At 42.4% G+C, this 27,907-nt stretch overlaps 4 protein-coding genes across 4 annotated transcripts in view; all 4 read right to left on the bottom strand.

Annotated features, from left to right (window-relative positions):
• Positions 1-352: 352 nt before the first annotated feature.
• On the bottom strand, positions 353-3,308 carry LOC139291466 (SH2 domain-containing protein 1A-like). The gene is made up of 3 exons (XM_070913495.1): positions 2,956-3,308; positions 2,567-2,630; positions 353-981 (listed from the first exon to the last, which is right to left on the bottom strand). The coding sequence occupies exons 1-3, from the start codon at positions 3,090-3,092 to the stop codon at positions 718-720; spliced, it is 465 nt and encodes a 154-aa protein (XP_070769596.1). The 5' UTR covers positions 3,093-3,308; the 3' UTR covers positions 353-717.
• Positions 3,309-6,847: 3,539 nt separating this feature from the next.
• agtr2 (angiotensin II receptor, type 2) lies at positions 6,848-8,104 on the bottom strand. Its single transcript, XM_070913636.1, has one exon. The coding sequence runs from the start codon at positions 8,102-8,104 to the stop codon at positions 6,848-6,850; it is 1,257 nt and encodes a 418-aa protein (XP_070769737.1).
• Positions 8,105-14,627: 6,523 nt separating this feature from the next.
• Positions 14,628-23,002, bottom strand: apool (apolipoprotein O-like). Its single transcript, XM_070913471.1, has 11 exons — positions 22,966-23,002; positions 21,912-22,010; positions 21,680-21,805; positions 20,419-20,473; positions 19,798-19,896; positions 18,344-18,435; positions 18,126-18,242; positions 17,254-17,473; positions 16,641-17,144; positions 16,215-16,334; positions 14,628-15,283 (listed from the first exon to the last, which is right to left on the bottom strand). Exons 1-11 carry the CDS (start codon positions 22,975-22,977, stop codon positions 15,195-15,197), a joined length of 1,533 nt encoding a protein of 510 aa, XP_070769572.1. The 5' UTR covers positions 22,978-23,002; the 3' UTR covers positions 14,628-15,194.
• Positions 23,003-26,805: 3,803 nt separating this feature from the next.
• LOC139291065 (connector enhancer of kinase suppressor of ras 2) overlaps positions 26,806-27,907 on the bottom strand; it is a 51,342-nt gene continuing 50,240 nt past the window's right edge. Inside the window, exons 23-24 of the mRNA XM_070912971.1 lie at positions 27,111-27,409; positions 26,806-27,015 (exon numbers count right to left, since the gene is read on the bottom strand). Of these exons, the coding sequence (XP_070769072.1) occupies positions 26,806-27,015; positions 27,111-27,409 (509 nt within the window). The remainder of the gene's footprint in view (positions 27,016-27,110; positions 27,410-27,907) is intronic.

The raw sequence follows: 27,907 nt of genomic DNA, 5'->3' as shown, positions 1-27,907 counted from the left end.
AAACCATATGCTCAGCGAGATACTGTCCAACCTCATCTCGGCGGTGAAAAGATGGAGGGTCCGGTTGCTAGGAGACCGCTGCACTGAAGAATTGTCTGGGCTGAATGGATGCTCTCCCTCTCTCTTCCTCCTTCTCTCATTTTTTTCAGGAGGAGCCAGTAATGTCAAACAGATGAATGACATATCCCCCCCCCCCCCCCCCCCCCCCCCTCTCCAGAAGTCAGCACTCTCTCCATGGAAATCAGTACTTCAATATGTCAAATTGAATTTTTGTTCCACATTATGTGTCAAACAGAGGCCCGGCTGTGTGTGTGTATGTCTGTATGCGTGACCTCATTTAAAAGAGTTTATTTCAACCAATATCATTTATTTTCGTTGCCATTCACACAGCCCAATTGCATAAAGAAAACAGAGCATAATATCAGTTGTCAACTCATGTATGCAGTAATGGATATTAATGTTTCAGCAGTTGAATATTTTTACATCACATCCCTGAAAGTTATGAGGCACTTTGTGAGCCGCATATGCAGAAAAAAAGAGAGAGCTAGTGGGAAGGCTACTGAGATCTGAGTCACTGCTGACATAAAGGAGCTGCTTAATTGGGAAAAAAATGACATTTACTTCACACACACAGCATGCAAAATGCAGCAGCAGGCATCATGCAAAGACGAGATTCTTATTCTATAATTAGGTCAATGGTGAGCTTAGGGTTTGTCCCTAACCAAAAGCTTGCCGCACCTCCTGCTTGTTTCTGTTTTTTTGTCCCTGAGCAGCAGGCCGCTGCTGGAGGCAAGCATCCTGGCCACCGTGTGTTGGTGACAGGCTATTACCGGGCGCCTGTGCCTCCATGTGAGTCTGCGCCCGCCTCTGAGCGGTGACAGGGTAGAGCAGAGGCATGGCAATTCCTTGTCCGGGCTTCTGGAAGGCTGCTATCAAGTTCCTGATTTGGCGGAAATATCGTTTCTGCACACCAGGAGTGGTCTGAAACACAAGAGGAACAGAGAGAGAGAGAGAGAGAGAGAAAAAAGGCAGATGAGAATTCAGCTTCTCCGTCTCCATCTCTCCACATCAAACCCCCACTGGGGAAATGAAGAGGACAGGACAGGACCGAGCTTGAAATGAGCTTTCACAGATTCACCTTTCATAAAAAGGCATCAGATTTGCTAAAAGCAGAGGCAGAAGTGCATTGTGCAAAGGGATGGGATGGGAATCGTGTCGGTTATATTCTTATATATCTGGTCCACTGACCCACACTGAGCTTGTATTCAAGGAAATAAAAAGGACCCATAACAACATATAAGATGATGTAGAAGAAATCCAATCTATAGTTGCTGTAAAAACTGCTGTAGAAGGATGGGAAATATACTCAAGGGCTTTAAAAGCTAAATTAGGACAATAGTTGCCTCAGAAAGCATTTACTCCCTTGGGCTTTTTTTAAAAATATTTTGTTAGTCAACAAAAATAATTTATTTTAGGATTTATGTGTGACATCTAAGATGCTTTAAAGTGTCCCATTATCTCAACAGCTGAAATATAACACAAATAATCGTTCTTAGAGATGATCTGTGGCTTAAATGGAGAATAGAACAAGTTGTTCAGAATACATCTTCTGTTGCCGTAAAGGTTTCACGTGACTTATCGCAACTCATTTGGCTTTGGTGAAATTCAACTTTATCAGGGATCCTTCAGAGAGTCTTGCGTCGTTTTTTGAATTTGTAATCAAGTTTCCACTTTGCCAAAGCTGCCAGTTAAATATCTCTATAAGCTATAAAGCATCAAAGTAATATAAATATGTCAAGCAAGGACTTTAAAATAAGCATTATTTGTTTCCATTCTGTGCAATCAATCATGCTGTAAGACACGGTGAGTCTTGTTCTTTGACTGCATTTTGAAATCATTCAATCAAACGTTTTTGAAACACTTCCCACACAGCAAAGCACTTTTGGGTGTTTCTGTCTTCTCGCCACAAGTGTCACCCCCTGGATCCCCAGCATATTTCATTAAAGTGATTGATATTGCACATGAATAATGTAAACTGTTATTGAGCTTGTAGTGAAATTCGTGTAATTCAAGTCTTCTCCCCCCCATCTGTTCGCTTGACACCGTCAGTAGAAATGAGCGAGGGCAAAATGTAGTTACAACAGCATCTAGCTTAGTTGTCAGAGAGACACAGCCTTCTGATGTCTCTATGCATTCGCATCTCAGGGTGTTTGCCAACCCTCAGTGCTCAATTACATATCCCATCAGAAATGCTGTCAAATGCAATTCTACGTTCCCCCATCTCTGGAGTGTATGCTGATGCTGTGGCGTCTTAAATTTCCAAACTATCTCACAGGGTGTTATTGCTAAAGGAAAAGCAATGCACCCATTTCTCAGTGCTGTCACTCCTTGGGGGGAAAAAACCCATGTTTGCCTCAAATTCACAGCTTGCTGAATTAGGCTGCCACCAAAAAAAAAAAAAAAAAACAACCCCTAGAACTAATAAACACCAACCAGAGTGAGGCGGATGTGTTTTAGGGTGTGAAAAAGAAAACGAGAGCAAGGAATAAGATGGAAAATGCCTCACTTCTGCAGCCCATGAACCTGCGTCGTTCTTGTGAAGCCTGTATGTGAAGACGTATCCGTTGCTCCTGCACACACACACACACACACACACACACACACACAAAAACAACTTTGACCCAGGGTTCATCTTTCAATTTAATGTACTAAGTATTTGCTCCTGTCACCATTATTGCTCCTGTGCGACTCACTTTTCACACATATAATAATAGGCCACCACATTTCTTTTAGTTTCTGTTGGTTTGTTTTCTCCTTTGTGCTTTTATTTTCTTAAATGTGAGGAGATCAATAATCTCTACAATGGCAGAAAACAGGGTTATGCGTTGTTGTGATGTCTGAGGTCTCAGTAATGTGACAAAGAGAGACATCGCACAATCTGTGTTTCATACTCACAGCACACACAGGCAGTAGACACCCGCCACAGAGTCACTGTTGCGGACAAGGTAGCAGCCATCCCGCCCGTCCTGGGCCAGCCGCCTCTCCCCCTCCTCCTTGCCGATGGGTCCGTGGTAGACGGGCAGGTTTTCCATCCCGGCTCCTCTCCAGATCTGCTTTTTGTTCTGCTCCCAAGTGCCAACTCTCCTCTCCTTCCTCACCTTCAACTTTTTTACTGCAGGCAGTCCTTTCAGTCCTCACTGTGTACACTGCAGACTGGGAACAAAAGTAAGACCGCTGTCCAGCCTCTCATTTGATATTCGGTTCTCGCTCTTTCAAATGTTTGTTATAGGGAGCCTGAGCCAGCTTTCTGATTTCCCACCTTCTCACCCAGACTGATAGCAGCTCTCTCTAACCTCTAACCTTTATGGCTTGATGCTCAGCCTGCCTCTTTCACAGTAACACACACACACACACACACACACCCACACCCTTAAAAGTGGGTTTGTGTATCTCTCAGGAAATGATTGTATTTTTCAACAGGAAATAACTTCAAAGATTCTAACTGAATCTTTCCACAACAATAGAAAGCACCAGAGAGGGATAAAGAAAAAAAGCAATATCACCCTTTTCGCACAGGAACACGCATAATGTGCTTATGCAGTGACTTATACTGTTTCCAGCTCAATTATCTAGAGGCCTCGCCTTGTTTTCTTATTAGCACAAGTTGTGCTTACACTGTCTGTTTCCACCACAGTTTCCATGAATTGTGATGTACAGTTTACTGTGCAAAAGCCGACAGTGGAAGACGTGTTCAGATCCTTACAGTAAGTAAAAGTGCCAATAATGTAGAATACTCCATGACAAGTAACAAGTAGCAAATACATAGTAACAAAATCCAACTGAGTACAGGATATTATCAGCAAAATGTACTTAAAGTATCAAAAGTACTCATTCTGCAGTAAACTGACTGATATAGTAAGCTGCTGTTACTGTTGTAACTGCCCCAGGTGCCACTAGTTTTAACTACTTTATATACAGTTAGGTGTTTTAGTTTAAAAAAAAGTTTTTATTAAACCTTTCTTTAATCTGTGCTTTTCTTTGTGAAATATTGGGTACATTTACCTCTTTGGTCCGCCAACAGTTATTTAAATTACATCATCTGACACGTTTTGGTGGAACTGCAAACAACTCACAGACATCTAAAACATGACAAGAGGCCCCAGCTAGACCCTGCTTTTTCTGTCAGGGGTCATTTTTAACATTTTTATAAATTTGTCGTGTTTTTTATGTACAATCTGAATATGAAAAGTAACTAGTCCCCACACTACAGCTGTCAAATAAATGTAGCAGAAACAAAAAGTACAATATCTCCCTCTGAAGTGGAGTGGAGTGGATGTATAAAGTACCTCAACTTTACTTGAGTAAATGCACTTAATTACTTTACACAAATGTGATAAAATACCAGCATTGCTTCTCACTTCTCTACTTAAACTTGTAATAAAACCCATAAGAAAAAACTAAAGACTAATTTACATTGTGGCATCTCAGTTTGTCAAATTTGGACATGTTAAATTACACATCAGAGGGAGACATTTTATGGTAGTTTGTCACCTGCTGTTTTAAAGGGTTCCTTATACTTTTCAGCTTACATTTTCTCATCACACATCCACACTGCACAACACACGTCACAGATCTGTCTACTATTAAACAGGTATTGAGGACACTCACGCACACACCTGCTCTGCAGAGCAGTGAGGAATCAGCTAATGAAGCTGTGTGCATGAACAACATACTGTGGAGCTGCAACACACTCATCCTGCAATCTGTCCCGTCAGTCGGGAAGTTCTGCTGTGTCAAATTAAAATATTGAATGTTTGCAGCAGTTCACCAAGCTGGTAGCACAGCGGCCGGTATTTTAAGCTCATCTCATATTTTTTATCATAACAAAATTATAACAAAATGAAATCCGTCATGTTGAAATGTCTATTGAATGTTCGTTAACACCGTGGTCACGACAGCTTGGAGGCCTTTCATTGCGCCATTCAGCATGTTCTTTTGAGCCGGTAGCTCTCTTTAATGCAGCATGTGTAGAGGATTTCTGTTTTTACACATTCAGAACTGAAGCCTACGTGAGTCATCAGTCTCTGTCAGAGCCATCTTTCCCTCGGCTCTGAAAGATCATGAGCGGTGGGACTTGGGGGCTCTGTCTGGGTAAGCAGCAAGTGGCATCTTATCCACTGATTCTGCAGCACTTCAGCGCCATCCAGTGGCAAATTTTGCAAGATTAATGAAGAGTGATCTACTGCAAGTAGCCTAAAGTAAGGACTGGAAGTTTTCCTTTCTTTTGGGTGCCATATTAATCTTTAAAAACATTCAGTCTATCCTGGTAACAAGTCTTAAATATGAAAAAGCAAAAACACTTCACCATTTAGGCATGAACAAAAGTGTTTCTGGTATTATCCTCTCTTCTTCTTGTGTATAATAATCCCACGGCCTTCAGCAGTGCAAACCAAAATCGCACCATACTCCATTAGCTCCCAGCTCAGAGAGGCAGGCCAGGGTCAATGCAGAATGCAGTGGATCCATACTGGACACAAATAGCAGACAGAGATACATCATTGATTAGCTGGCGGCCCCCTCAACCAACACAACTGGCTGGAATGGAATGCATAAGGACATTAGTATGAGATTATGATATCTGGCCTTGATATGTACGGAATCCATGTGAGGCATTCTGGAAAGGGGGAAAGGGGGGAGAGGAGAGGGAGAGGAGGGGATGAATGTCCGTCTGCCAGGCCGACAGTAATCCCGGCCCTCTCATTCCCAGGTGGGGGAAGCTCTCAGTCACAGCTGTCGGAGCGTAAGATTGGGGGAAAAAAGGAAAGTAAAAATTGAAAATGGAATCAGCTTCACAAAATCAGTGGAATCATGAGTGGAACTGGAGTAAAATTAACCAGACAAGCTGCAGTTTTAGTAAAAGAAAAAAAAAGTCAGTAGAGGTTATTTTGGAGAATTATATCAGACAAAGAAGTGGCATTTGTAGGGAAATATATTCACTTTATTTCTTATTCAGTCAAAGAAACACAGTAATTTCCATTTTCCTAAACTGCCTTTATAGCATAATACAATACGGAGCTACATGATTACACATATAATATCTTGGTCCCACAAAGAACAGGGAACGTAGCATGTGTTATGACTGGTTAATAATCATCCTCTAAAATCTTTTGGCCCGTACAAAGCCAAAACACAGCCGCTAACGTTACACATTCACATTCAGTTGAAATGGAGCAGAATCTTTGTCTTTAATGTTTGTTTTGCCATTTAAAATATCACTAGAAAAGTATAATTTCAGAGAAAACTTCATAGTTTGCAAATCTACAACATAGCTAAAAAGGCAAACCCTTAAATCAAAACTAGCTGGTGAGCTAGCCACAGCTAGCCTTAGCTAAAGCTAAAATTTAGCTCATTTCTTTCACCACATTTGGAAGAATCTGGCTGTTTAGCTGTTGTTCACCAGCTAGTCTCTAACTGTGTGTGTGTCTGCAGGGGCAGGTAGTGTTCAGAGGGTTATTAGAGCTTTTCAGTGAAAACAGCTGCCTGCTGCAGCATCGCAGGCATTCAGTTCATTAATTTTGTCACACGCTTTAAGTAATCAGTCTCAGAACTTGAAACCCTTCTTTTCTCAGCTTCGTCTTTTCTTTAGTCGCTTCTCTGTCTTTGCAGGGCAGCCCTGAGCTCTGCAGGAATCTGACTCAATACTTAAGTACATAATGAGACAGTTATAGTAACACCTCCGTCTCACACATCCATGCTTGTTGAAGTTCAGCAGTCACTTAATGTTGGCGTCACTCTTAGGGGTGTGAAGCCAGAGGAGAGAAGGGAAAGTCTTCCTTCTGGGGGCCCGTTAGGCAGGACCAGAGGGCTCCACGATCGCCAAGTCTTTCAGGTCACTGAGTTTTCGGGAGAAGGAGCTCAGCCTGGTGCTGAAGGAGCCCCTCTTCTGGCTGTGATCTTCCCCACGGGCCTTCAGACAAGCACACAGGCCCTTGCAGAGGCCCCCGAGTCGACCCCGGAAATGGTTTCCGATGAAGCAGTAGAGCACGGGGTTGATGGCCGAGTTGGAGAAGCCCAAGCAGAGGGTGAGAGGGGTGAGATTGTGGATGGTCCAGTTGACCCAGCAGCTGTCCAACCAGCCTTTGCTCTTCAGCACGTCCAGGAAGGTCACACAGTGGAAGGGGAACCAGCAGAGGAAGAAGGCCAGGACCACAGCGGCTACTGTCCACAACACCCGCTCCAGCCCCCTACCCTCCAGGGGTCTGCCCCCGCTGGAGCTGGGGCTCACACATGGGGTTGGAGGTCTCTCTGGTTTACTGCTCTCCAGTGATTTAAAAGAGGGCATGTTGGGGGGGTGCGACAGATTCTGCATTCTTACCAGCCCTGTATCAGCCAACAAATGTCTACCAATAGCACAGTAGCAACAAGAGATGACAAGCAGTGGCAGCAGGAAGGCCAGGACAATCTTCATCCAGGCCAGGGTCAGATACCAGGTGTGATCTGGATAGGCGATCACACAGGCCTCCACGCCAAGCCCCTCGAGGAAGTGCGTGTTCCTCAGATATAAAGTGGGGGCCGAACAAGCACACGCCAGGACCCACACCAGGATGCACGTGAGCCGGGCACGTTTGGGGTCTCGTGCACTCTGGGAGCGGAGCGGACGCACAATGGCCAGGTAGCGGTCCATGCTCATGCTCGTGATGAAGAAGATGGACGCGTAGAGGTTGAGGTTGAGCAGAGCGCCGCAGACTTTGCAGGCGACACGGCCAAATGGCCAGCTGTAGCCCTGGGAGTAGTAGACGGCCCACAGCGGGAGAGACAGCAGGAACAGCAGGTCGGACACACACAGGTTCAGCATGAAAGTGTTAGCCACAGTTCTCCTTGAGGCACTGCCGTGGGCCAGCACACACACTGCCAGAGCGTTGGCCACCGTCCCCAGCACACAGATGACGCTGTAGATGGCGGGAATGACTGTGGTCATGGATAAAGGGGGCCAGTCGGGGCAGGGGGGAGCAGAGGGGGCTAGAGAGGTGTTTGGAGAGATATCTGTCATTGAGTAGGGGGAGGAGGTGGAGTTGAGAAGCGAGAGGTCATTTGGGATTGCCATTATGGAACTGGGTGTACCCTTGCAAACAGAATTATTTCACTTCCCTCCTTTCAGTTCTCCAAGGTCAGCTGGAAATAAAACAAAACAGAGGAGCATTTCAAATTCAGCTGCCTTTTATGGACAAAAGAAATGTTCCTACACAGCAATCTTTGGTTGGCACTTGTGTTTATTAGCTGTCCTACTTGATAACTAATCACAGCATAAATACATTACACCATTCTTGAAGTTGGGCAGTAATGAAATACATATGAAAGGGTTTGTAATAATCTGGCTGCTTAATGGATTCCTCAGAAACATCTATTTTGTATTAATGACAGGAAAACATTTTTGAAACATTCATGATTTAGATGAAAAAAAAAGTGTCAACTTAATTTGAGATTCAATAGTTTTACAGGAATCTTAAAAGTCACTGAAACGGATCCCATTAGAGTACGGTGCACCAGGGGAATGCATTATTAAAATTACAGCAAGCAGAATTTAAAGCAGGCAATCAGTAATATATGAGAAATTACATCTTCAAATAACTTTTTCCAATACACAAAAAAGAACGGGTAATTATGCGGAGACAGTTGAATTAGGGAAAGAAACTAGAAGATCAAATCAAAACTGAGATATTATCAAATCAAACCAGACCCAGTGTATAATTTCTACCTATTTAAAGAATTCATTTTACCGCGAGTGATTGAGCGTCCAGTCCAAGCTGTCTTCAATGCTTCCTTTGGCTAAAGTCCATGTCTTGACAATTGTTCCTCGACCCCTCTAAGAGAAATCTGCACAGCTGAGTACCCCGGACCATATCATGCCTCCCTGCTTGTGTGTGTGTGTGTGGAGAAAATAGACTGGAGGCTCTGAGAATCCAGATGAGGACTGAGGGTCTTATAGCCCCCAAGAGCCTCTTGATGATTGCGCAACAGGGAAGTTGCTTACACGTCCCACCTTCATCATTACTAAGGGGGCTGGACTGTACCTGGACACCAGCCAGCCTGCAGAGAGAGAGAGAGGGAGGGAGAGAGAGAGAGGGAGGGAGAGAGAGAGAGAGTTGCTCTCTCTGTTTTTCACTCTATCCCTCCTATTTTTTCCCTCCCTCCCAGAGACTCTACCAGAAAAGGCCAAAACTAAGAAAATCAAGTCAAGATGTGTGTTAGAGTAATAGCAGCGTCTCCGGTGACCGCAGACACACAGCCACGTGTCACATCTGACCATTAATGAACAGGACACCGGTGTGTTTGAGGTGTCAAAACTTAAAGCCATAGCTGTCCCCGCCGGGGGCCTCTGACCCGAGGGACGGAGGCTGTGTGTTAATTAGCAGTGCCTCGCACTTTGTGTCATATTCGTCCTGCCAGCGGTCAGATAAGCCATGGGAAATATTTACTCTGTCTCAGCGGAAGTCAAGCCAGCCACTGGGGCAGAGGGAGGGGAGGGGGGGGGGGCAGTGTGGAAGATGAATGAGGAGGAGGAGGAGGAGTAGATATTGCAAGGAGTGAGCGAGGAGATGAGAGCGAAAGAGGAAGAGAACGAGGAGGGAAAGAAGGAGAGAAAGCGGAGATTCCCTCCAGTGGTTTTTCATTAAAGCCTCGGGTGAAAGTTAATGAGGGATGTGTACAAAGCTCTGAGACTGATTACATCACAGCTCCTTTGATCAATGGTGTGAGCATGCATCTCCCCACGTGTGTGCACATGTGTGTGTGTGTGTGCACGTATGCTTCAATACTTGCGCAACTGGATGTACTCCATCTCAGCCTGGCATGCATGCATTGACGCAACGTGCTCGCCTCTGTTTACATGTGTGTTCAGACGCGTGTGTGCACTCTGCTCCATTGAGTATCTATCGGGATGTGACACGTTCTAATAGCCGTGGGAAAGCAGAAAACTGCAGGTTTCGAAGGCCGCAAACGAAGTGCTCCGTTTTTTAATGTTAAAAGCAAATGTTAAAACGGGATAGTTGTGTTTTCCAAAACGGAAACTTCATAATGCAGTGTTCTTCCACTGGCATGCTGGGTATGCACAGTTGTTCTGACACACACACACACACACAAGCCTATGGCCTTTAGTCATGACAAGCAACAACTAAAAGTAGAAATTTATGGTGTCATGCCGGCCAACAGAAATAGAAGATGACAGAAACAAACAGAAGTATGTCTCTGCCACCCGCAGCTCCTCTGCAATCCAGTGGTGGAAAGCAGCCAAAGTACATTTACTCAAGTACTTCTGACCATTTTCTGCTACCAAATTCCAGATAGAAATATTGCACTTTTTACTCCGCTAGATTTATCTAACAGCTATAGTTACTAGTTATCTTTCAACATACAAAACACATGATTTATAAAACCGGATAGACTAAACAACCCAACAGTAGCCACCTCCACCAGCTACAACATTAAAATCCTGCTTAAATGTACATCAGGATACAATAAATCAATATATATAATAATACAACACTCTGAAAGAGGGTTATCCGCACGATGAGTGCTTTTATTTTTAATACATTTCGTGCATTTTGGTAACTGTAATTTTTAGAAATGCTATCTGCATGCCCCACTTTAGCGCCATCATCGGGTATCATGATTTAAATTTGTCCAATAATTATGTTCATGACAAATACTTTGAAAACTAAAGCTCTACTTTGTGTTATTGTTATTAAGCAAATATTAGCATGCTAACATGATAAAATCGTATTTTTTTACATTGTGTTACTTTTACTTGAGCAAAGGAGGACTACTTCTTCCACCACTGCTACAGGTACAATCCTCCGTGATACAGTGAAAACCTTACATTCAAAATGAAGATGTCCTTCTCCGTCTGTTGCATACACATCACTTGCTTTATCTCAGAACAGCTCCTCTTAGCCATTCCTTGACCTTTGTTAACATTTGGAGGGCCAGTCTCTCTTTATTCTATCTTCAGACAATCAATTCAATTGGCTTGTCCGCGTCAATATGTGTTTCACTTTGTAAGGCATTCATGGCAGGTAAAAAGTGCATGTTAGTGTTCATTCTGCTACCAAATTCAAAATGGGGGGGGGGGCACAAATTGAGAGGCTGAGTGATTAACAGTTGGAGAATGAGTGGGAGTGTGTGAGTGTGTGTGTGTGTGTGTGTCTGTGTGTGTGTGTGTTTGTCTGATGATCCAAACACAGGGGTTTAGTTACAGGCCGTGTCTTTACAGGCAGCAGATAAGGAGAGCAATGGAGCAGAGAGCATCAAACCTCAACTTACATCACAACCCTTACTGGACATCAATCTCAGAGGCAATTATTTTTTCACAGTCTTTTTATTTTTTATTTTTTGGTTTAAGGCATTTTGCTCCTGTAGTTTGTCAAAAGTTTATTTTCCTTTCCTCTGCGCTCATCAACAAGACATTTATAATTATTATATGTCTGTGGACGTTGCTGCAATCAAAAAGTTATACAGCTAAGATATTATTAGTCTACTTATTTTCAATAAGTATGCATGCGTTATGTGGATTATGTTTCCGTTGAACAGGATGAACGGCTAACATCTGATTTACATGCGTGAGAACAGTGTGCACATGATCCTGTGCACATACTGTGCACACACAAATAAAAGAGAGGATGATGTGCACAAGTAAACATATACTGTATCCACAAACGCCCTCAAATTGCTTACATAATTTGTTATGTTTATGTTTTTTGCTGATAAATGTGCTATGTGTTTATTTGACAGCTGGGGTCTGCCTCGCTGGCCGGATCCTGGGAAGATAACCACCACAAACCATAACCCCCGCAAACGTCCTCTGTGGAAAATCCGGCTCATGGGGGGTGAAAGGTGAGAGGTCAGGGTTGTGAGCCCTGCTTCCTCTCTGCTGGTCAGGAAAAATCTGAGAGTGCTCTGGACTTACATGACAGAGTCCAGTCTAACATTAGTTCTCAGAACATAATCATAGCTGCTGGTTGTGTGGGATGCTGTAAGGAAAGGGGGGGGGGGGGCCATATGTGTAGGGGACCCTGGAGGGAGGTGAGATGAATTTATACTTAGCTTCACATCTCTGGCTCTGAAACCTCTAACACAGGCCCTCAGCTTATAGCAACAAGATGTCCATGTGAGAAGAAAAGATTGCACAGATTTCCAGCATTCCCACTCTCCCTGCTCTGTTCTATTTTGAGTCAATATGTTCCATGTGGGTTCATTAATGCTGTTGGTGGATACAGATTGCAGGACACAAAGTTGTTTCTGGAGGAACATTTGGCAGCGCTTGTCTAAAAAACAGCGCTGCCATATCAGCCCACAAGTCCCTTAACCCCTCGCCTCAAACCAGCCACACAAACTGCAGCTCCGATGCCACAGGAAGCCTGGTTCCCATATGTGTTTTTCTCCATGTATAACAGGAAGTAGGATGAGAAAGTATTGACGTCTAATCGATCTGGCATCTCCCTCTCTTAGTCTTTTTCTCTTATACGCATATGTGAGCACACACACACACACACACACACAGACTCCCAAGGGTCATGACTCTGGTCAACCTCATGCAGAGTTTATGAGGTCCAGGGAGCTCCGGTTCCTCTGAGGAGCAGTAAAGACGCTATAAAGATGTTAACAGATAGCCAGGTCCCTCGGTACATTGGAACAGTGTGCTCACAAGTAAGCAAAAACATGTGGCACCAAAAAGGCTTTAGTACACAGGTTTAAGACACACATTTGTTGCTCAAACTTTTTCGAGTTCCTCAACATAATCATTCCCATGACTCATTTTTTTGTCCATTTTCACTGTACTTTTGTTTCAGGAAACCACACTGACTGCATCACTTGGGATCAGATTCACTAGCAGTTGGACAATTTGTATTTTACAGACCAAGGAAGCAGTTCTCATTTTAATTTTTATGAGTCGGTTTCTGTAAATTGTAATAAGACAAAGAGTCTATGGCCATGCTGGCAGCTGTGAGGCTTTGCTGGAACAGTGGGGCTTTGATCTCCATGCTAACATCAGTAAACATGCTCTCAGTGTTATTTAGCAGGTATAGTGTTTACCTGTTTATCATCTTAGTTTAGTGTGTTAGGATGCTAACATTTGCTTATTAGCACAAAAAAAACCCAAGTACACAGAGACAGGAGGTTCGCAGGTATGTCATAAACCAAAGTGTTGAAAAAAATAAAATAAAATGTAGAGCCAATGGCGTTGGAAGAAAAGTCAGATTTCAAAGTGATTACACTTCATCCTGAGGGGGACATGAATGCCTGAAAATTTCATGGGAAGTCATCCAATAATAGTCATTAGGATTCATCCTCTGGGAACCATGAACGTCTGAAGATTTTGTGCCAATCAATCCTGAAGATGTTGAGATATTTCAAAGAATAAATGAAAACTTGGAATCTCCAAAGTCAGTGGGATTCATCCTCTGGGGACCGTGAACAAAATGTTATGGCAAATCACCAATCCAACAGTTGTCGAGATATTTTACTTAAAAGCAAAAATGTCAACCTCATGGCAGCGCCAGAGGAAAGATCAGGGGATCATCAAAGTCCGAAATTTTATGGCAACCCACCAAATAGTTGCGATATTTCAGTCTGGACAAGTGGTAGACTAACAGACAGACCGACATTGCATCTACAAATAATTCAATTATTTTACTTAGTATTATCCATTTATTTCTTGCGATACACACTAAATGAGCCTGGGTTTGTGGCATTGGTCACAAATAAAGTCTACAAGTACTGTAAATTGTACAGCTCAATACACAGCTCATTATAGAGCAGAATATAAGTTTACACCAGTTTTAGCCATCAGTGTTGATGTGGGATAGGGACCTTCAAGTGTGAGCCATAATGTCAGATGTTATGAAAAGACTTCTGGATATGGATGAACAACATATATTATTTAACTGGGACATTTTGAAGGACATGGATTAGAGAGGTGAAATCTTTATTTTTATTCATTTATTTATTTTTTATGTTATGGTTAGGGTTTAGGGTTTGGGTTATAAAATAGGTTGGTGTAAAATTCAGGATGCTGACCACAAACTATTCCACCTGTGAGGAAAGATGGCCTGTTGGTGTATGGTGAAGACTTAAATTACAAACATTTAAAAAAATAATCCAATGAAAAGCCTTATGTGAAGCAGAATTTCACCAAAAGTCAAATATCTCTGTGAGCACAGTTAAGTTCCAGTTACCATTAGCTACAGAAACAAGTGGGTTTAATGGTTTCCCTGAAGAGAAAAGGCTTTGTTTATGTGATTTAGGTGTGATTGAAGATTAAGTCCATCTCATGTTTAGCAGCTCATTGTATGATGTCTTAAGAGCTATTCTTGTTAGTAAAATGTCCTTCAGTTCCTGTTCTGTGTCAGATTGTATTTGCAGAGCTTTGGGACAGAAGACAAAGCTCTTTGTTTGCAACGTTATGCTACATGAAAAAAAGTTATGCGCTTATCTGACAAATGTTTCACCACTGAAACTATATGTTTGGTATCTTATCTCAAATCTGTGTGCTGTGCACTTGTGTATGGCAATAAATATCACAACTAACTAATAATGACAAGTAACCATTTAGTAGTTGACAAGACGCAACATGAAACTGTGAAAAATAGAGATTTATTTTTGGTTCTAAACAACTGAAGACAACTTTTGTTGTAACAAAATGGAACAGCACTAGTCCATCTTGAAACCATTTCCAGCACATGTGCAGTATTTTTGGCTTACCAACGCAGTGGGCTAAATTACAATAAATAAAAGCACCATGCACTCATGACTGTGAAAGCTGGAGTACAAAACCCCGTAATTGTTAAATGAGACACACAGCGAGAACATTTCACAATCTGCCATCTGTGACTTAAAAGAATTGTGAAAAGGTGTGGGTGTGTTTTTTTTCTTCTATGGAAAGCGACCCAGTTCTGTGTACTGGAGTTCACTGCATTGCTGCTACAATGCAAATGTACTTCAAGCTTTTCTGTGGAAAAAAATAAATGATGTGGCCCGAAGAAATGAGAATGGAAATGTTGATGAAAGACTTCCTAAGTCTGCTTGCTTACAAAATGGCCAATTTACATTGCATGATGATACAGAGTGTTTGTCAATCTGGATGATACATGAGATGGCAGTGTGGGAATGAGGTTTCTCCTGCGGCCGGTTGTGGTGTCTCAGCTGCGCGTGCTGTACAGGTCTTCATCCTCGGGGCTGGACTGGCCGAAGTCCATTAGAGCAGGGTCTGGCTTGTAACCAGAGCCCCCTGGAGGGCAGCAAGAGAAATGCAACAAAGTATCAGTCACAAGCACAGAAATATTACATGTTAAACTTTAAGGGATTTAGCTGGTCCATTACATTACCCACACATGCACAAAGACACACCACATCTCTTTCTAGAATTACCTAAATTCAAAGTGATCTGGATGTGCTGACTCTTGTGTATGTGTGGAGGTGTTTTCCTTGGACACGGAGGTTATTTGGAGCAAACAGATTCTGTTATTAGTTTTCCAATGTAGAATACAGTATTACGCAATATGGGATCACTGCAAAACTGCATAAAATTGTCTTTCCGGTCAGGTTAAAGCCAGGCTGTCTAGACTGTTACAAACTGTGGGTCCAATGCATGACTAAGGTTTCCAAATGTTGACTCTAGTAGCATTACATCAGATCCCTCTCATGTTTTATTGGGTAGACATTATTCTTTGCTATCTAACAGAAGAATCACACAGGTTGTGGTACAGTGAATAGCCTGCAGAACTCATTCACTCCTCAATCTGTCAAATGAATATATAGAAGTACGTATTTGGCTGAAAGATGAGAGTTACACTGACTGGCAATATGGACCTGAATGTTGAGTAATGAAATTGAATGCTCTGCAGCTGTTTATTGGTGTGCTGTACGTGATTGTTTTTTCATGCATTTCAGAGCTGACCTGTGACACAAGATTTATACAATTTATACAGATTATTAACATTTATAGCACGATCAAATCTCAGTTTATCTAACGGCCACACATACTAACAAGAACAAGACCCAACACATTTAGATGCATTAGAATTCAGATCATTCTCAGAGGAGATGCATTGTGTGTGTGTGTGTGTGTGTGTGTGTGAGTGAGCCTGTGTACTTCAACAAGTCACTGCCCAACTCACACACCAGAGCAGTGGTGTGAGTGCAGCAGGAGTTCACAGTACCTTTGCTGTTTTCTGCTGCAGGCTGTAGAGGAGGTTCTGGTGTGAGGGTCGGGGCTGGCGTCTCCTCCACAGCAGCAACTTGTGGTGGGTCAGCTAACTCAGCACATTCATCAACTGGCACTGTGGAGGAGTCAAAATACAAGGGGTCAGCAACAGGATGCAAGAGATGTAACCCTTTCACAAACTTTGTTTCATTTATTTTACTGAAAATAATGTATTTTAACATTTATTGGATCATTTTTAGTTTTAGGAGCATTCAACGGATTCCATTTTACACATTTAAGTAGCTCCTTCATTTCCAATGAATCCACTTCCGTACAAACAGTGGTTTTCCAAGGAAGCAGACTCATTTTAGCATAATTTCAGTCTTGCATGACTAATGCACTTTCTAGTCTTTGACATTATGGGGCAGAATATTTCTGGTACCTGCTGCCTCGTCTGAGGCCTTTGGAGCAGGTGGTTCTTCAGAGGAAGGAGCAGCTTCGACAGGAGCAGCTTCGACAGGGGCAGCCTCCGTAGAAGCAGCTTCGACAGGAGCAGCCTCGACAGGAGCAGCCTCGACAGGAGCAGTCTCCGCAGGAGCAGTCTCCACAGGAGCAGCCTCGACAGGAGCAGCCTCGACAGGAGCAGCCTCCGCAGGAGCAGCCTCCGTAGAAGCAGCCTCGACAGGAGCAGCCTCGACAGGGGCAGCTTCGACAGGGGCAGCTTCGACAGGAGCAGCCTCGACAGGAGCAGCCTCGACAGGAGCAGCTTCGACAGGAGCAGCCTCTACCATATCTGGTTCTAAGCTCGGCGTGGGCTCAGCTGGGCTGGCATCAGTAGAGACATCCTCTGCTGCTTGTTTTGGCTCCTCACTTTCAACAGGCACAGGTATTTCCTCGGAGGGTATGGTGGTCTCTGTCTCTGCTGACACTGAATGTGCCACTGGATCTGAACAGGGGAGGAGATACAGCAAATCATCAGTAGAAGCTTTTGTGTGATTGTGTGTGAAATAAAAGAGATGGAGACAGAGAAAGGAACAGATCAATATCTATAATACCTGTGTTGGTCTCTGTGGGGGTCTGGTCGGGGGAAATCTCTGTGAGTGTTACTGATGACGCCTCCTCTGTTATGACAGCGACAATGGGTTCATCAGAGACAGGAACAGACTCAGCTGATTCCACCTCTGTCTCTGGGATTGCGCTCTGGACTGAGCTGTCTGTGATGGGCTCTGAGGCCTCCTCAACTACTGCAGACTCTGGATTTGGCACTGTAGCTGCCTAACAATGCGTAGATAAAAATAAAGATTTAAATCTGTAAGACTTGCCTACATTATTATATATAAAATGATTATAAATTTTACCATTTGATTAATCACACTAAAACTGCACTTCAGTGTTCTGTCTGTGACAGAAGTAACACATTTAATCTATAAACAGAATAAAGCACTAGCTTTACAATTTTCTTGAACATTTCAGTTCTAATAGGTTCGATATATTACAATGAAAAAAACATTTAATCACTTTACATTTAGCATTTTACATTTCAGGCATTTAGCTGACACTACGGAGTGACTTACAGTGAGTTTAACAGCAGTATAAGCTGCTTCAAGACTAAACTTCAAGATCACAAAAATCTTCAAGCAACTAAATATGAAGCGCAAAGAGCAAAGTAGCCGTATCAATACAAGCATCATAAGAGGGCAAAGTGCTAGGGAAGGAAATGGAATACAACCTATAGAGAAGTAAAAAGTGTAGAGCAGAAATCATTCAGTGGGAAGACAGTTACCAAATATGGGATGAAGTGCTGTTTTGGTTTTAGTGACACGCAGTAAAAACAGTGTTAAAAGTACTTTCTATTTACAACTAGCTGGTTCCATCCATATATAATGATCATAATAAATCGGTTCAGTAACTCAATATGACTGTTAACCTGTGGGGATGAAGCAGTGATCTGTTTGGCGAGAGGCTCCTGGGACTTGGGGGTGAGCAGCGAAGACACTGCAGCGGTGCTCCACTGCCCTGCAGCATACACCTTCTTACCTGTCACCTTGGGAGGAAAAAAGACAAAAACAGTGATAAACTCTGAAAATAATGAGGTTTGTAACTGGTGTTATCAAGAGGTCAGCATTCGAAAAAAAGTTATGTTACCTTTAAGACAGCCACAGTTTGGGCCGGGTAGCACACTGAAGCTCCTGCACTCATCAGGCCCAGTGGAACGGCTAACCTCTTGAAACGAGAGCCTAAAATAATGTTTACAATGGAGAATGGCAATCAATCCAACTTGGCACAGATTAAATCCTGGAGCCCAGCTTCACCTGGGACTGCTGTATTGAGAAAGATCACATACACATGGCCTACTGTAGCTTATTTACACTGACACAGTGGCACAGGTTAGACCTGTGTTGAGAGGTGTCTTCACTAGGACAGAGAGCAAGACAAAAACAAGCAGTGCTGAGAAAACTGAAACAGAAACTTAACTTCACTTGTTTCTTATGTGTTGTACTTCTTTGTACCTCTGTGGTTTAGCAGTCAGGTGATTGCAATTGAAGTGGCAAACTGTGGTCTGCGAATGCTGGTAATCAGTGACAGTGGTCTGTCATGAATGAGTCAACCTCAAGTGAAATGTGCTTCAATTAAAACTGTATCATACTCAGACCTAGTTGCATACTTGTGAATGTCCCCCTGGGAATATATAGTAGAAGTATAAGATAAGTAACTACATATCTATCTATCTATCTACCTGCTATATGAAAGGACGTTATGTTATACAAAGTTCATAAGTCCAGGACTACGTTTTATCTATACAATTTTATATTCACAAGTCCACATTCAGGGTGGTCTAAATTATGTGAACACTGTAAACATAAACAAATCATCATGTACAGCTGTTACATTAACACACAGCTGCATAACAAATGCCATTCTAAGCTACAGAGGCACTGAGCTAGCTTGCATGCCACTATGATATTGCAAGGGGATCGTGGCAGTTCCTTTTTTATTGTGCGAAACAGCCTGTTTTAAACACAATGTTGATACATTTAAATACTACATATCATATTGATATGTATTAGATTATCTGTGCATAAAATTCTTACAAGGCCATCTATTATTTTCCAGTCTACAATGGTACAAAGGGAAACATTACAGATGTTCTACACATACTGTAGGGCAAAGGGGTGAAACTCAATACTCTTTGAGTATCAATCAAATTGTGTACGTCGCACCCAGTATCAGTATTTGTCTTGTTTACTCTTACTTTGTTCAGGTTATGACTGTTTGTGTAAAGATGACACTAAACACTTGATAAACTGGATTCATTTTGTTAAATGAAAACAGATGTCAACTTTGGGATACTAAAACTGTACTGTTGTGAAATCAGAAATAAAACTGAGGTATCATATTGGCAGTAGTATTGTAAAACTGAGCAATACCCAGCCTATCTATAGGACCATTTATGTCTATACATTAAAAAATGTTTACTTGTTTTTATATGCTGTAATATTTCTGTATGCACTAAGAAATAGACAGATTATCAGAAGACAAAATAATTGTTCCCAGCAGGCCTAAAGTGTTTGTGATATAGTGACTGGGGATCAGGTTACCTTTCCGTGCCAAGAACATGCCAAGCAGACCCGCCATGTTGATGGTGGCAAATCTGGGTAGAAAACCCGGCGGAGGGTCTTTCAAGTAATAGTACACATCTGGGGAACACAGGAACACAGTCAACATGAGAAATATTCCTCAGTTGTGAACTGATGTCTGACCCTCTGCTCATATTGTGACATTATTTACAATTCTAGCAGTAGTGACAGTAAGAGTGGTGACATAAATACTATTAATAATAACTATAATCATGATCATGTGCAGCAGTATCACTAATGGATAGTAAGAAACAACAGTTTCTCAGAAGAACTCTTGCTATTTTATAATGAAACCTTACATACTGTAACATCAACAAATCAAAATCAATTTAATAAGGCCATATATAGACGGCTCAGATACACTTTGTGAGATTTTCTTTTAGGGTCTGAGTACAAACTCATGAGTTTAAGGCACCAAAAATTTGTTATGTACAAAACACCCTGTATAGGTAATATCAGAAATGTACTTCATTATTCCAAATAAAGTGTTGAGTAAGGAGGGCATGGAATTTAAGTTTTGAATTTCAGGGAGGGAGAATATTAAATATATATGATGCCCTAAGGTACCTACTGTTGACTCACCCTCTCCTGCATGGTACAGATTAACACTTCCCCTTTTCACAGAGACACAGGCACCCTGCCGGGAACAAAGGACAAAGCTGAAAACAACCACTACAACAGGACACCAAGAACACAACTAACTAGACAATACTGAAAGGGTTACATCTGAGTCAGTGTGAAGTGGTTTCCCCCCCTCCATCTTCCACATTATCAAACTGTCAAATCTCCTCGTAGCAAACCTCACAGCTGCGACGCTAACTGCATGAAAACTATTTCCTGGCTGTCTGCAAAACCGTACCTGCACAGAGCACTTGCAGCACGTGGGATTGTGCTCTGTAACCGCAAACAAGAGGAACAAAAATCAGGGTTGGAAAACTAACACTGCAAGTGCAAGATAAGACCTCCTTGATGTGTTTTAGCTGTTGTTCCATTTATATTACACTTATTTTTCTATTTACATCCATCAAAGGGCTGTTTTTGGGTTTAAAGCAGGGGTGTCAAACATACGGCCCGCGGGCCGGAACCGGCCCGCAAGGAGGTTCTATCAGGCCCGCAGGATGAATTTGAAAGTGAAAAAATCCAAAAAAGACTTGGATTTGATTTTTTAAATTAAATGCTTTTCAGGAATTATCCGCTAGGGGCGCACTGTTTTGGTCAGAGTAGAAGACACGCCGCATCGCTGAGACAGACCAAACAGCAGATGGTATCAAAGCGTCATCTGCTGTTTGGTACAACGTTGTTTCTACCCTGTTCTCTACCTGCCCGCTACACCCTCATTAGCCAAAATGTCATTATCAAAAAGAAGAAAAGTGGATACAGAGTGTAATCTTAAAGTGCATTACTATATTTTTCAATACCAATTGCTTGTTAAAGTTTTGTGCCTTTGTACAATCAATGGGATCAGTTGCAATGCATACATGTGAATGATAAAAGTAAATTGCACGTTTCTCTAAAGAAATCTGAGGTGTTTCATGAAATGTTTTGTAAAAGAATAGTTCATTAAATATCAAGTTTTTCCTAATGTTCTTGTACTTCTTTACACTAAAACAAAGGAAAGACATGACATTTTTGTTATTTATAGCTGAGTATGCTACAATTTTAATGGTCCGGCCCACTTGACATCTTCCTAGGCCGTATGCGGCCCGCGATGTGAAATGAGTTTGACACCCCTGGTTTAAAGTGTTCAAGAGGAGGTGAAAGTGATTCTGCAGCAGGTGGTGTCTGTGAATTTGAATTAATTCAAATAATGTACCGCTGTATACACACAGCAAAATCTAAATACCTGCACAGCCTGAACAAATGGTAGTATGCCCTCTCTCGCTGTGGTTAACCCACTCTGAATAAGACCCGGCCTCTCTGGAACAAACTGGGCCTGAGCAGACTGCGGCAGCGGGGTGTAGATGTTCAGCTGGGGACAGAGGCAGAGCCAGCATGTAATTATGATGCGTAACAGTTCAGTGAATGGCAATGAGTTCTCTCATACCAGATATAACCACGCTTTTGGACTGCCGTACCTTTTCTCGAGTAACCAGCCCACCAGTGGGCGCTTCGCTCACAGTATACACACGGATGGAGGCTATGCCCAGCACCGTTGGGACGGCCACCATCACCACCTAGCACACAATAAAAGTACAGTGCAAACTTTAGCATCTCTCAGCTCATAGCATCACTGCAAAACCACAATGTGAAAATACTGCATTAAAAGTAAAGGTCCAGCAGTCATAATTTCACTAAAGTAAAAGTGCAAAAGTATGACAATAATTTATTATTAAAGCATCAAAACTTAAAGAATTGCTGATTTCCCAGTGTTGTTGATTATACAGCTATATCATATTCATGGACTATTATTGTTGAAGCATTGACACGAAGCTCCATTTTAATGTTGCAGCAGGTTCTCTTGGAGCTCATTTTCGTGACTTTGGGTACTTTAGACTATAACATGCGTCATACTTCATTGGTTTATCATATGTGTTGTACGCAAAATATTCAGTATATAGGCAGCTGTCAAATAAATGTAACGTTAGTTAGTATTTAGTTACTTGTCAACACTGACTTTACAGAAGTGGTCAGCGTACATAACACAGTATGTAAAACTTGCATAACAATATGTATAACTACGTTTACTGTGGATAATTTACAACCGCCTCCAACTAAGCTAACTAACGTTAGCTGTAATGCTATCTGTTAACTGTGTTCATATTGTTGCAAAGCGTGTTAAAACAGTCTATATTGGCTAATGAAGCCAGGGCTGACAAGTATCAGGATTCATCCGCCGTTACACATGCTTGGGAGACGATTAATGGTGGGAGTACGGCTCAAACTGCTGTCAGCTAACGCAGCAAAACGCTGTCTAGTTAGCATAGACTCATTCAGCGAAGCTAACACAGTAGACAGTTAGCAAAGCTATTTTCATGCAGCATATCTCTAAGTGTCTGGAAGGTGACAGTCAGTTCAAGTTTGCATTAACGGCTCTGTGACAGTTGATGTTAACACTACACCCGCACATTCATTGAAAATATACATTTCAAAGACAAAAACTTTGCCGAAGAGGTTATGTCAAGCATTCACCTTGGCCGCCATGACAGCGCTCCTCCTTCTTCTTTGAGCTCGTCACAGCCTGAGAGTGGTCCAAACCACAGTCAGCTACTGCCACCTAATGGACGGAAGGGGCATCTGCAACAGCCTGGTATGGTGATCTCAAACAGCGGGTACTGTTATGTTCACGAGGTGTTCACCCCAAGCTTTAAATATTGGCAATGACTGTTTTGTAAATGTGCATGCATGTAATCAAAATGTATGACAGTAAGTAAAGTATGACATTTCGTTTTTTAAATAAACTGCAGTTCCACATGTAAAGCAATTGTTAATGATATGCAGTGGTTTATTGGGGGCTCCAAAAGCTCCAAAAGTAGGAGCTTCATTACATGTCTCATACATTTATGCTCTGTATACAAAGGCATGCAGGTTAGGTGAAAAAAAAAACTCATATTGCATAGGTGTGAACATGAGGGTGAATGGTTGTATGTGTCAGCCTTGTGCTGTACTGTTGACCTGTCCAGGGTGTATCCCACCTCTTAGCCAATGTGAATAGCCTCCTTCCTCCTGTGACCCTGCACAGAGTAAGTCTGCATAGGTGATGGATGGATGCCATGGGTAGATGCATTGTAGTGCATACATACTAGTTACTCTTAGTAGTTATTTTGCGATGGAATGCTTGAGAATGTGCAGGTAAGGGTTCAGCTTAGCTTTTGCAGGAATAAAACACCTTGTATGGCCTCCTGGTTTATGGGATGACCCCTGCCCTTAATGTGAAATCTAGTCATCATCGTCATGGATGAGCACAGTAATGTAATGCTGTTTCAATAAACCCAAGAAAAGGTACACATAAACAGAACATAGCTCATAGTGCAGAGGATTCAGTTTATTGAAGTCAAAGTTTAACAACTTAAGTTTACAATCTGTATTTTTTGTAATATATATTCATATATATGAAACCAAAAAAGGCTACTTTAGGAAGAATAAATGTCATTTTCTTTCTTTTTTAATATCATCTTTAGTCAGTTTAATGTACAGAATAACAGTAAGCTAATATTATCCTTGAAAAAGAGCAATATGTTCCTTTTTTAATGTCGCAGTGCAACTTACATCTTACACACCTGTGCAATGTACCATGAGGTGTACACCCCTGAAAGAACACACAGTGGAATCTCCCTTTTCGGCCTGTTTCTGCAGGTCTACACACACAGAGATCTGGGAGGGATAACACAGTCTGTGCCTACAAATCATAACTCGCGCTCCTTAATCTACAGTATGTCGCCTGCTCAGCGGAGCAGCGGTTGGGAAAAGAAGACCAACGCTAAAGATGAGAGGTCTGCAGACTAAAACTGTATTGTAACTCTTCTACAGCTGTGTGTGTGTAGGATCGCCAGTATAGTCAGTCCATCATTGCCAAAGAGAGGGTTGGGAGGCACAGGGAAAGTGCTTGCATCATTTAGTTTCTTTGTGGTACTCTCAAATGAACCATTTCAAAAAACATGAGCTATATATCTGGGGTGTGTTTGATATCTTCACGACAGTGTGACATGATGAGAAAACCTGAACCTACACTCAAAGAACTACAGTAAAATATGAAGAATAAGTACAGGTAGTGCTGGATGCAGCAGGTGCTACGCATGTCTCTCAGAGTCTTGAACACTGGGGGGCACCGTTGAGTCCTTGGCCTGATATTGCAGATGAAATGATTCATCCGGGTTTCACAGACATTACAGGCCATCCAGTATAAACCATATGCTTGGAGGGAATGTCAAAATAACTGTCGTTTTATAAGTAACTGCAACTGTTGTCTCTCAGGTAAGATTCCTGAAGCCTTTGGACACGTGTCAGCCTTTCTGTGTAAACCAAAAGATCAAATTGAAGCCTCCTTCTGGGATGCTAAAGGAGGATCTGCATTAGATCAAGTAACTGAGCAGCAAACATGCCTCCCTCAGTTATTGTACAGTGTGTGTCTTCAAACACTATCTAATGGAAATAAGAAGAATACATCAAATCTATGAACATATAAATAAAAAGTCATTCTTCAACAGTGCTTTTGCATGTATCATGCGCTACAAGTCTAATTATCTTGCAATCATGGGAGGAAGATAAACAGATTTAAAAAGAAAAAAAAAAAAGAAAAAAGAACGCAAATGATCCACAATATTTTACCCTGTCCAATCAAATCAGCCCCAGGCCTTTTTCTCATGCAACACATCACCAGGAGAAGGGTCGGCCGTGATGTAAACCAGTAAAAACTGTCAATCAACTGTCAATGATGGTTGTTGTTGTTGTTGTTGTCTGCCTCCTAGTTGTTCAACTGCTAAACACCCTGCGTCTACAGAGTGAAGAGGGGGACACTGCAAAACCTTGGCATAGAATACATCATACTTTACATTATATCTATGACACAAAACGTAAATAGATTTATATATTCTTCTATGTTTAAATATATTTGTAGACTGTACACAAATCTTTAGAAAATGAGACGGCAAATGCTTTTACCTGATATTTTGAACAGCAATGGTAAAGAGGCCGATGAGACATAGACCCTGTGATGCAGCCAATGAGATATAGAGATATAGAAAGTGCATTCTTTGTAGTGAGTGGCTCCTTTGAAAAGAACTCTCTAGCTCTTGCATTCGCTGTTTAAGAAAAGAAATGAGGGGAAAAAAACAAAACAAATTGTTTTGCACCCACGCAAATACATACTCTCTGTCTTCCCTCCGCTACCTCTAGAAGCATATCACAGTGGTAGTGGAACGCAAACATTTACATCAGTATACACAGCAGTATACACATATACATAAGTCTTTGACGACTAGAGAGAGAGAGAGAGAGGAAACAAAGGAGAAATTAAGAAAAGAGAAGGAGGAGATGGACAGAAACACAGAGAGAGAGAGAGAGAGAGAGAGAGGAAACAAAGGAGAAATTAAGAAAAGAGAAGGAGGAGATGGACAGAAACAGAGAGAGAGAGAGAGAGAGAGAGAGGAAAAGAAAGCAAACTGAATCATAGAGTTGCACTCTATCAGAGGAGCCTCCTTCTGCAGATAAAATTGTGGGGGGGTTTTCTGAACAGTTCACAGTTTGAAATAGTGTGCTTCTAGCCAGCACAACGGTTCCTTCAATGCTCACGATGCTTGTTTGCATCGGTTCCCGGAGGATACAGATAAACCAGCATTGATGGCTACCTTTCACAGTCTTAACACTAAAGTCACTGCCCTTATTTTCCCCGCATACTGTCCCCTCAGATCAGCCTGGAAAAAAAACAAGTGAGGTCCCTGTAAGTCAACGGGATATGCAGAAAGAGAAAAAAATATATAGAGAGAGAGAGAGAGAAAGGGGGAGAACTGGTGGCTCTGGGTGCAAAGTTCATCAGTACAAAAGTAGTACAGTGCTGTGGTGAAAAGGATTCTCCTCTGTATTGCTGCTACATAGCTCCCCCTGCCCCCTAAAATCAACAGGAAAAAGAATAGCAAAACCGAGAGAATACAAAGGAACGAACATGTTTAAAAAGTCTCCTTTTTTTCCATTTTGCTCGACAAGCGTGTGGAGTTTATGCTGAGTTCCATAGACAAAGGAAGATTAATGCTTTCTGTTCAGGCATGCAATAGGCACCCTGTGGGGTCCTCAGGATTATCAAAAGTTCATACACGCAGGTCTCAGACTGTTCCCTCTATGATATTTACACATCTTACAATGTGTGTTTCTGTGTGTGTGTGTGTGTGTGTGTGTGTGTGTTTGTGTGAGTGCGTGCTCAGAGTCGTGATTCGGCTAATGTAAAGCTCCCAGTGTGAGTGTGAGTGTGTGTGTTTGTGTGTGTGTGTGTGTAAGCGAGTGTGTGTATCAGTTCAGTCTTTGCTTCGCTTCTCTTTCTCACACATGTGTCTCAATGAAGGAGTGTGTGTGGGTCATGAGAGGTGCGGCCAGCGGGGAGAGGTCGTCCTGGCCGTTGGTGCCCGGACTGAGCTGGCAGATGTCTGAATAGAGCTCGCTGTGCCACTGCTTCCACTCTCTGAAGGTCTGGGAGCACAGGCCAGGGTCCTCCAGGAGGGCACAGATTACTGCCAGCTCGGACTCTTTGGCCTGGGGGGAGCAAAGAGACACCAGGGAGTTACCGCATTGAATCCTCACACATCTTTTTCTTCTTTAAATCCCCCAAATTCTTCCGTTTGTGGTACCTTCAAGGTGCTGCGGAGGGCTCGGACCCGGTGCAGCCTGTCGTTGAGCAGAGGGTCCCTGGCTCTCTGGGTGAAACAACGTCGAAGCTCCTGCCTGCTACAAGGTCTCGGGTCTCCTAGGGCCGTCACGTTGGCTTGCTCCAGGGCCCGGTACAGCTGCTCTAACCCGTCCAACGGCTCCGGCTCACGGCCCTCAGACACCCGCCGCTCTCTTCCCTCGGACACCCTCCTCTCTCTGCTCTCAACTCTCAACTCCCGCAGGTCTGAGACACCCAGGAGTGGACCGGTCAGACTCACTGCTAGAACGACACAACGAGACCCATTTGAATATTCAGTGGTCTGTTTGATGATCAATCAATTAGTTGATTGACAGAAATGAATCGTTTTTTCCGCAAAAAGGGAAAGAATTCACAGCTTACAGCCTCTAAAGTGTGAATATTTGCTGGTTTTGCTTTCTCTGATAGTAAATTGGGGATTTTGGACTGTTGAACAAAACAAGCAATACAAAGAGGTCAACTTGGGCTTGGGCTCAGTATTTTCTGACATTTTATAGACCAAAAGGTTCATCAATGAATCGAGAAACAAATCAGCAGATTAATTGATAATAAAAATAATAGTTCAGTGCTGCCCTAGTTTGATATTGACAGAACAGAAATACCACCAAACTGTATTGCCTGTTGTCTCTTGCTCCTGCTCAGTGGCATCAGTGCCACTTCAGATATATACATGTAGATACAATAAGAGAAGCCTAGGATAAGATTAGAAAAATGTTCCTGCATGAGGCCCATTGTCTGTAT

This window comes from Enoplosus armatus, chromosome 10 (assembly GCF_043641665.1).
Source record: "Enoplosus armatus isolate fEnoArm2 chromosome 10, fEnoArm2.hap1, whole genome shotgun sequence".
In the NCBI taxonomy this organism is placed as follows: Eukaryota; Metazoa; Chordata; class Actinopteri; order Centrarchiformes; family Enoplosidae; genus Enoplosus; species Enoplosus armatus.
The sequence above is the reverse complement of the archived record's forward strand: the minus strand, read 5'-3'. Positions and strand labels throughout refer to the sequence as shown.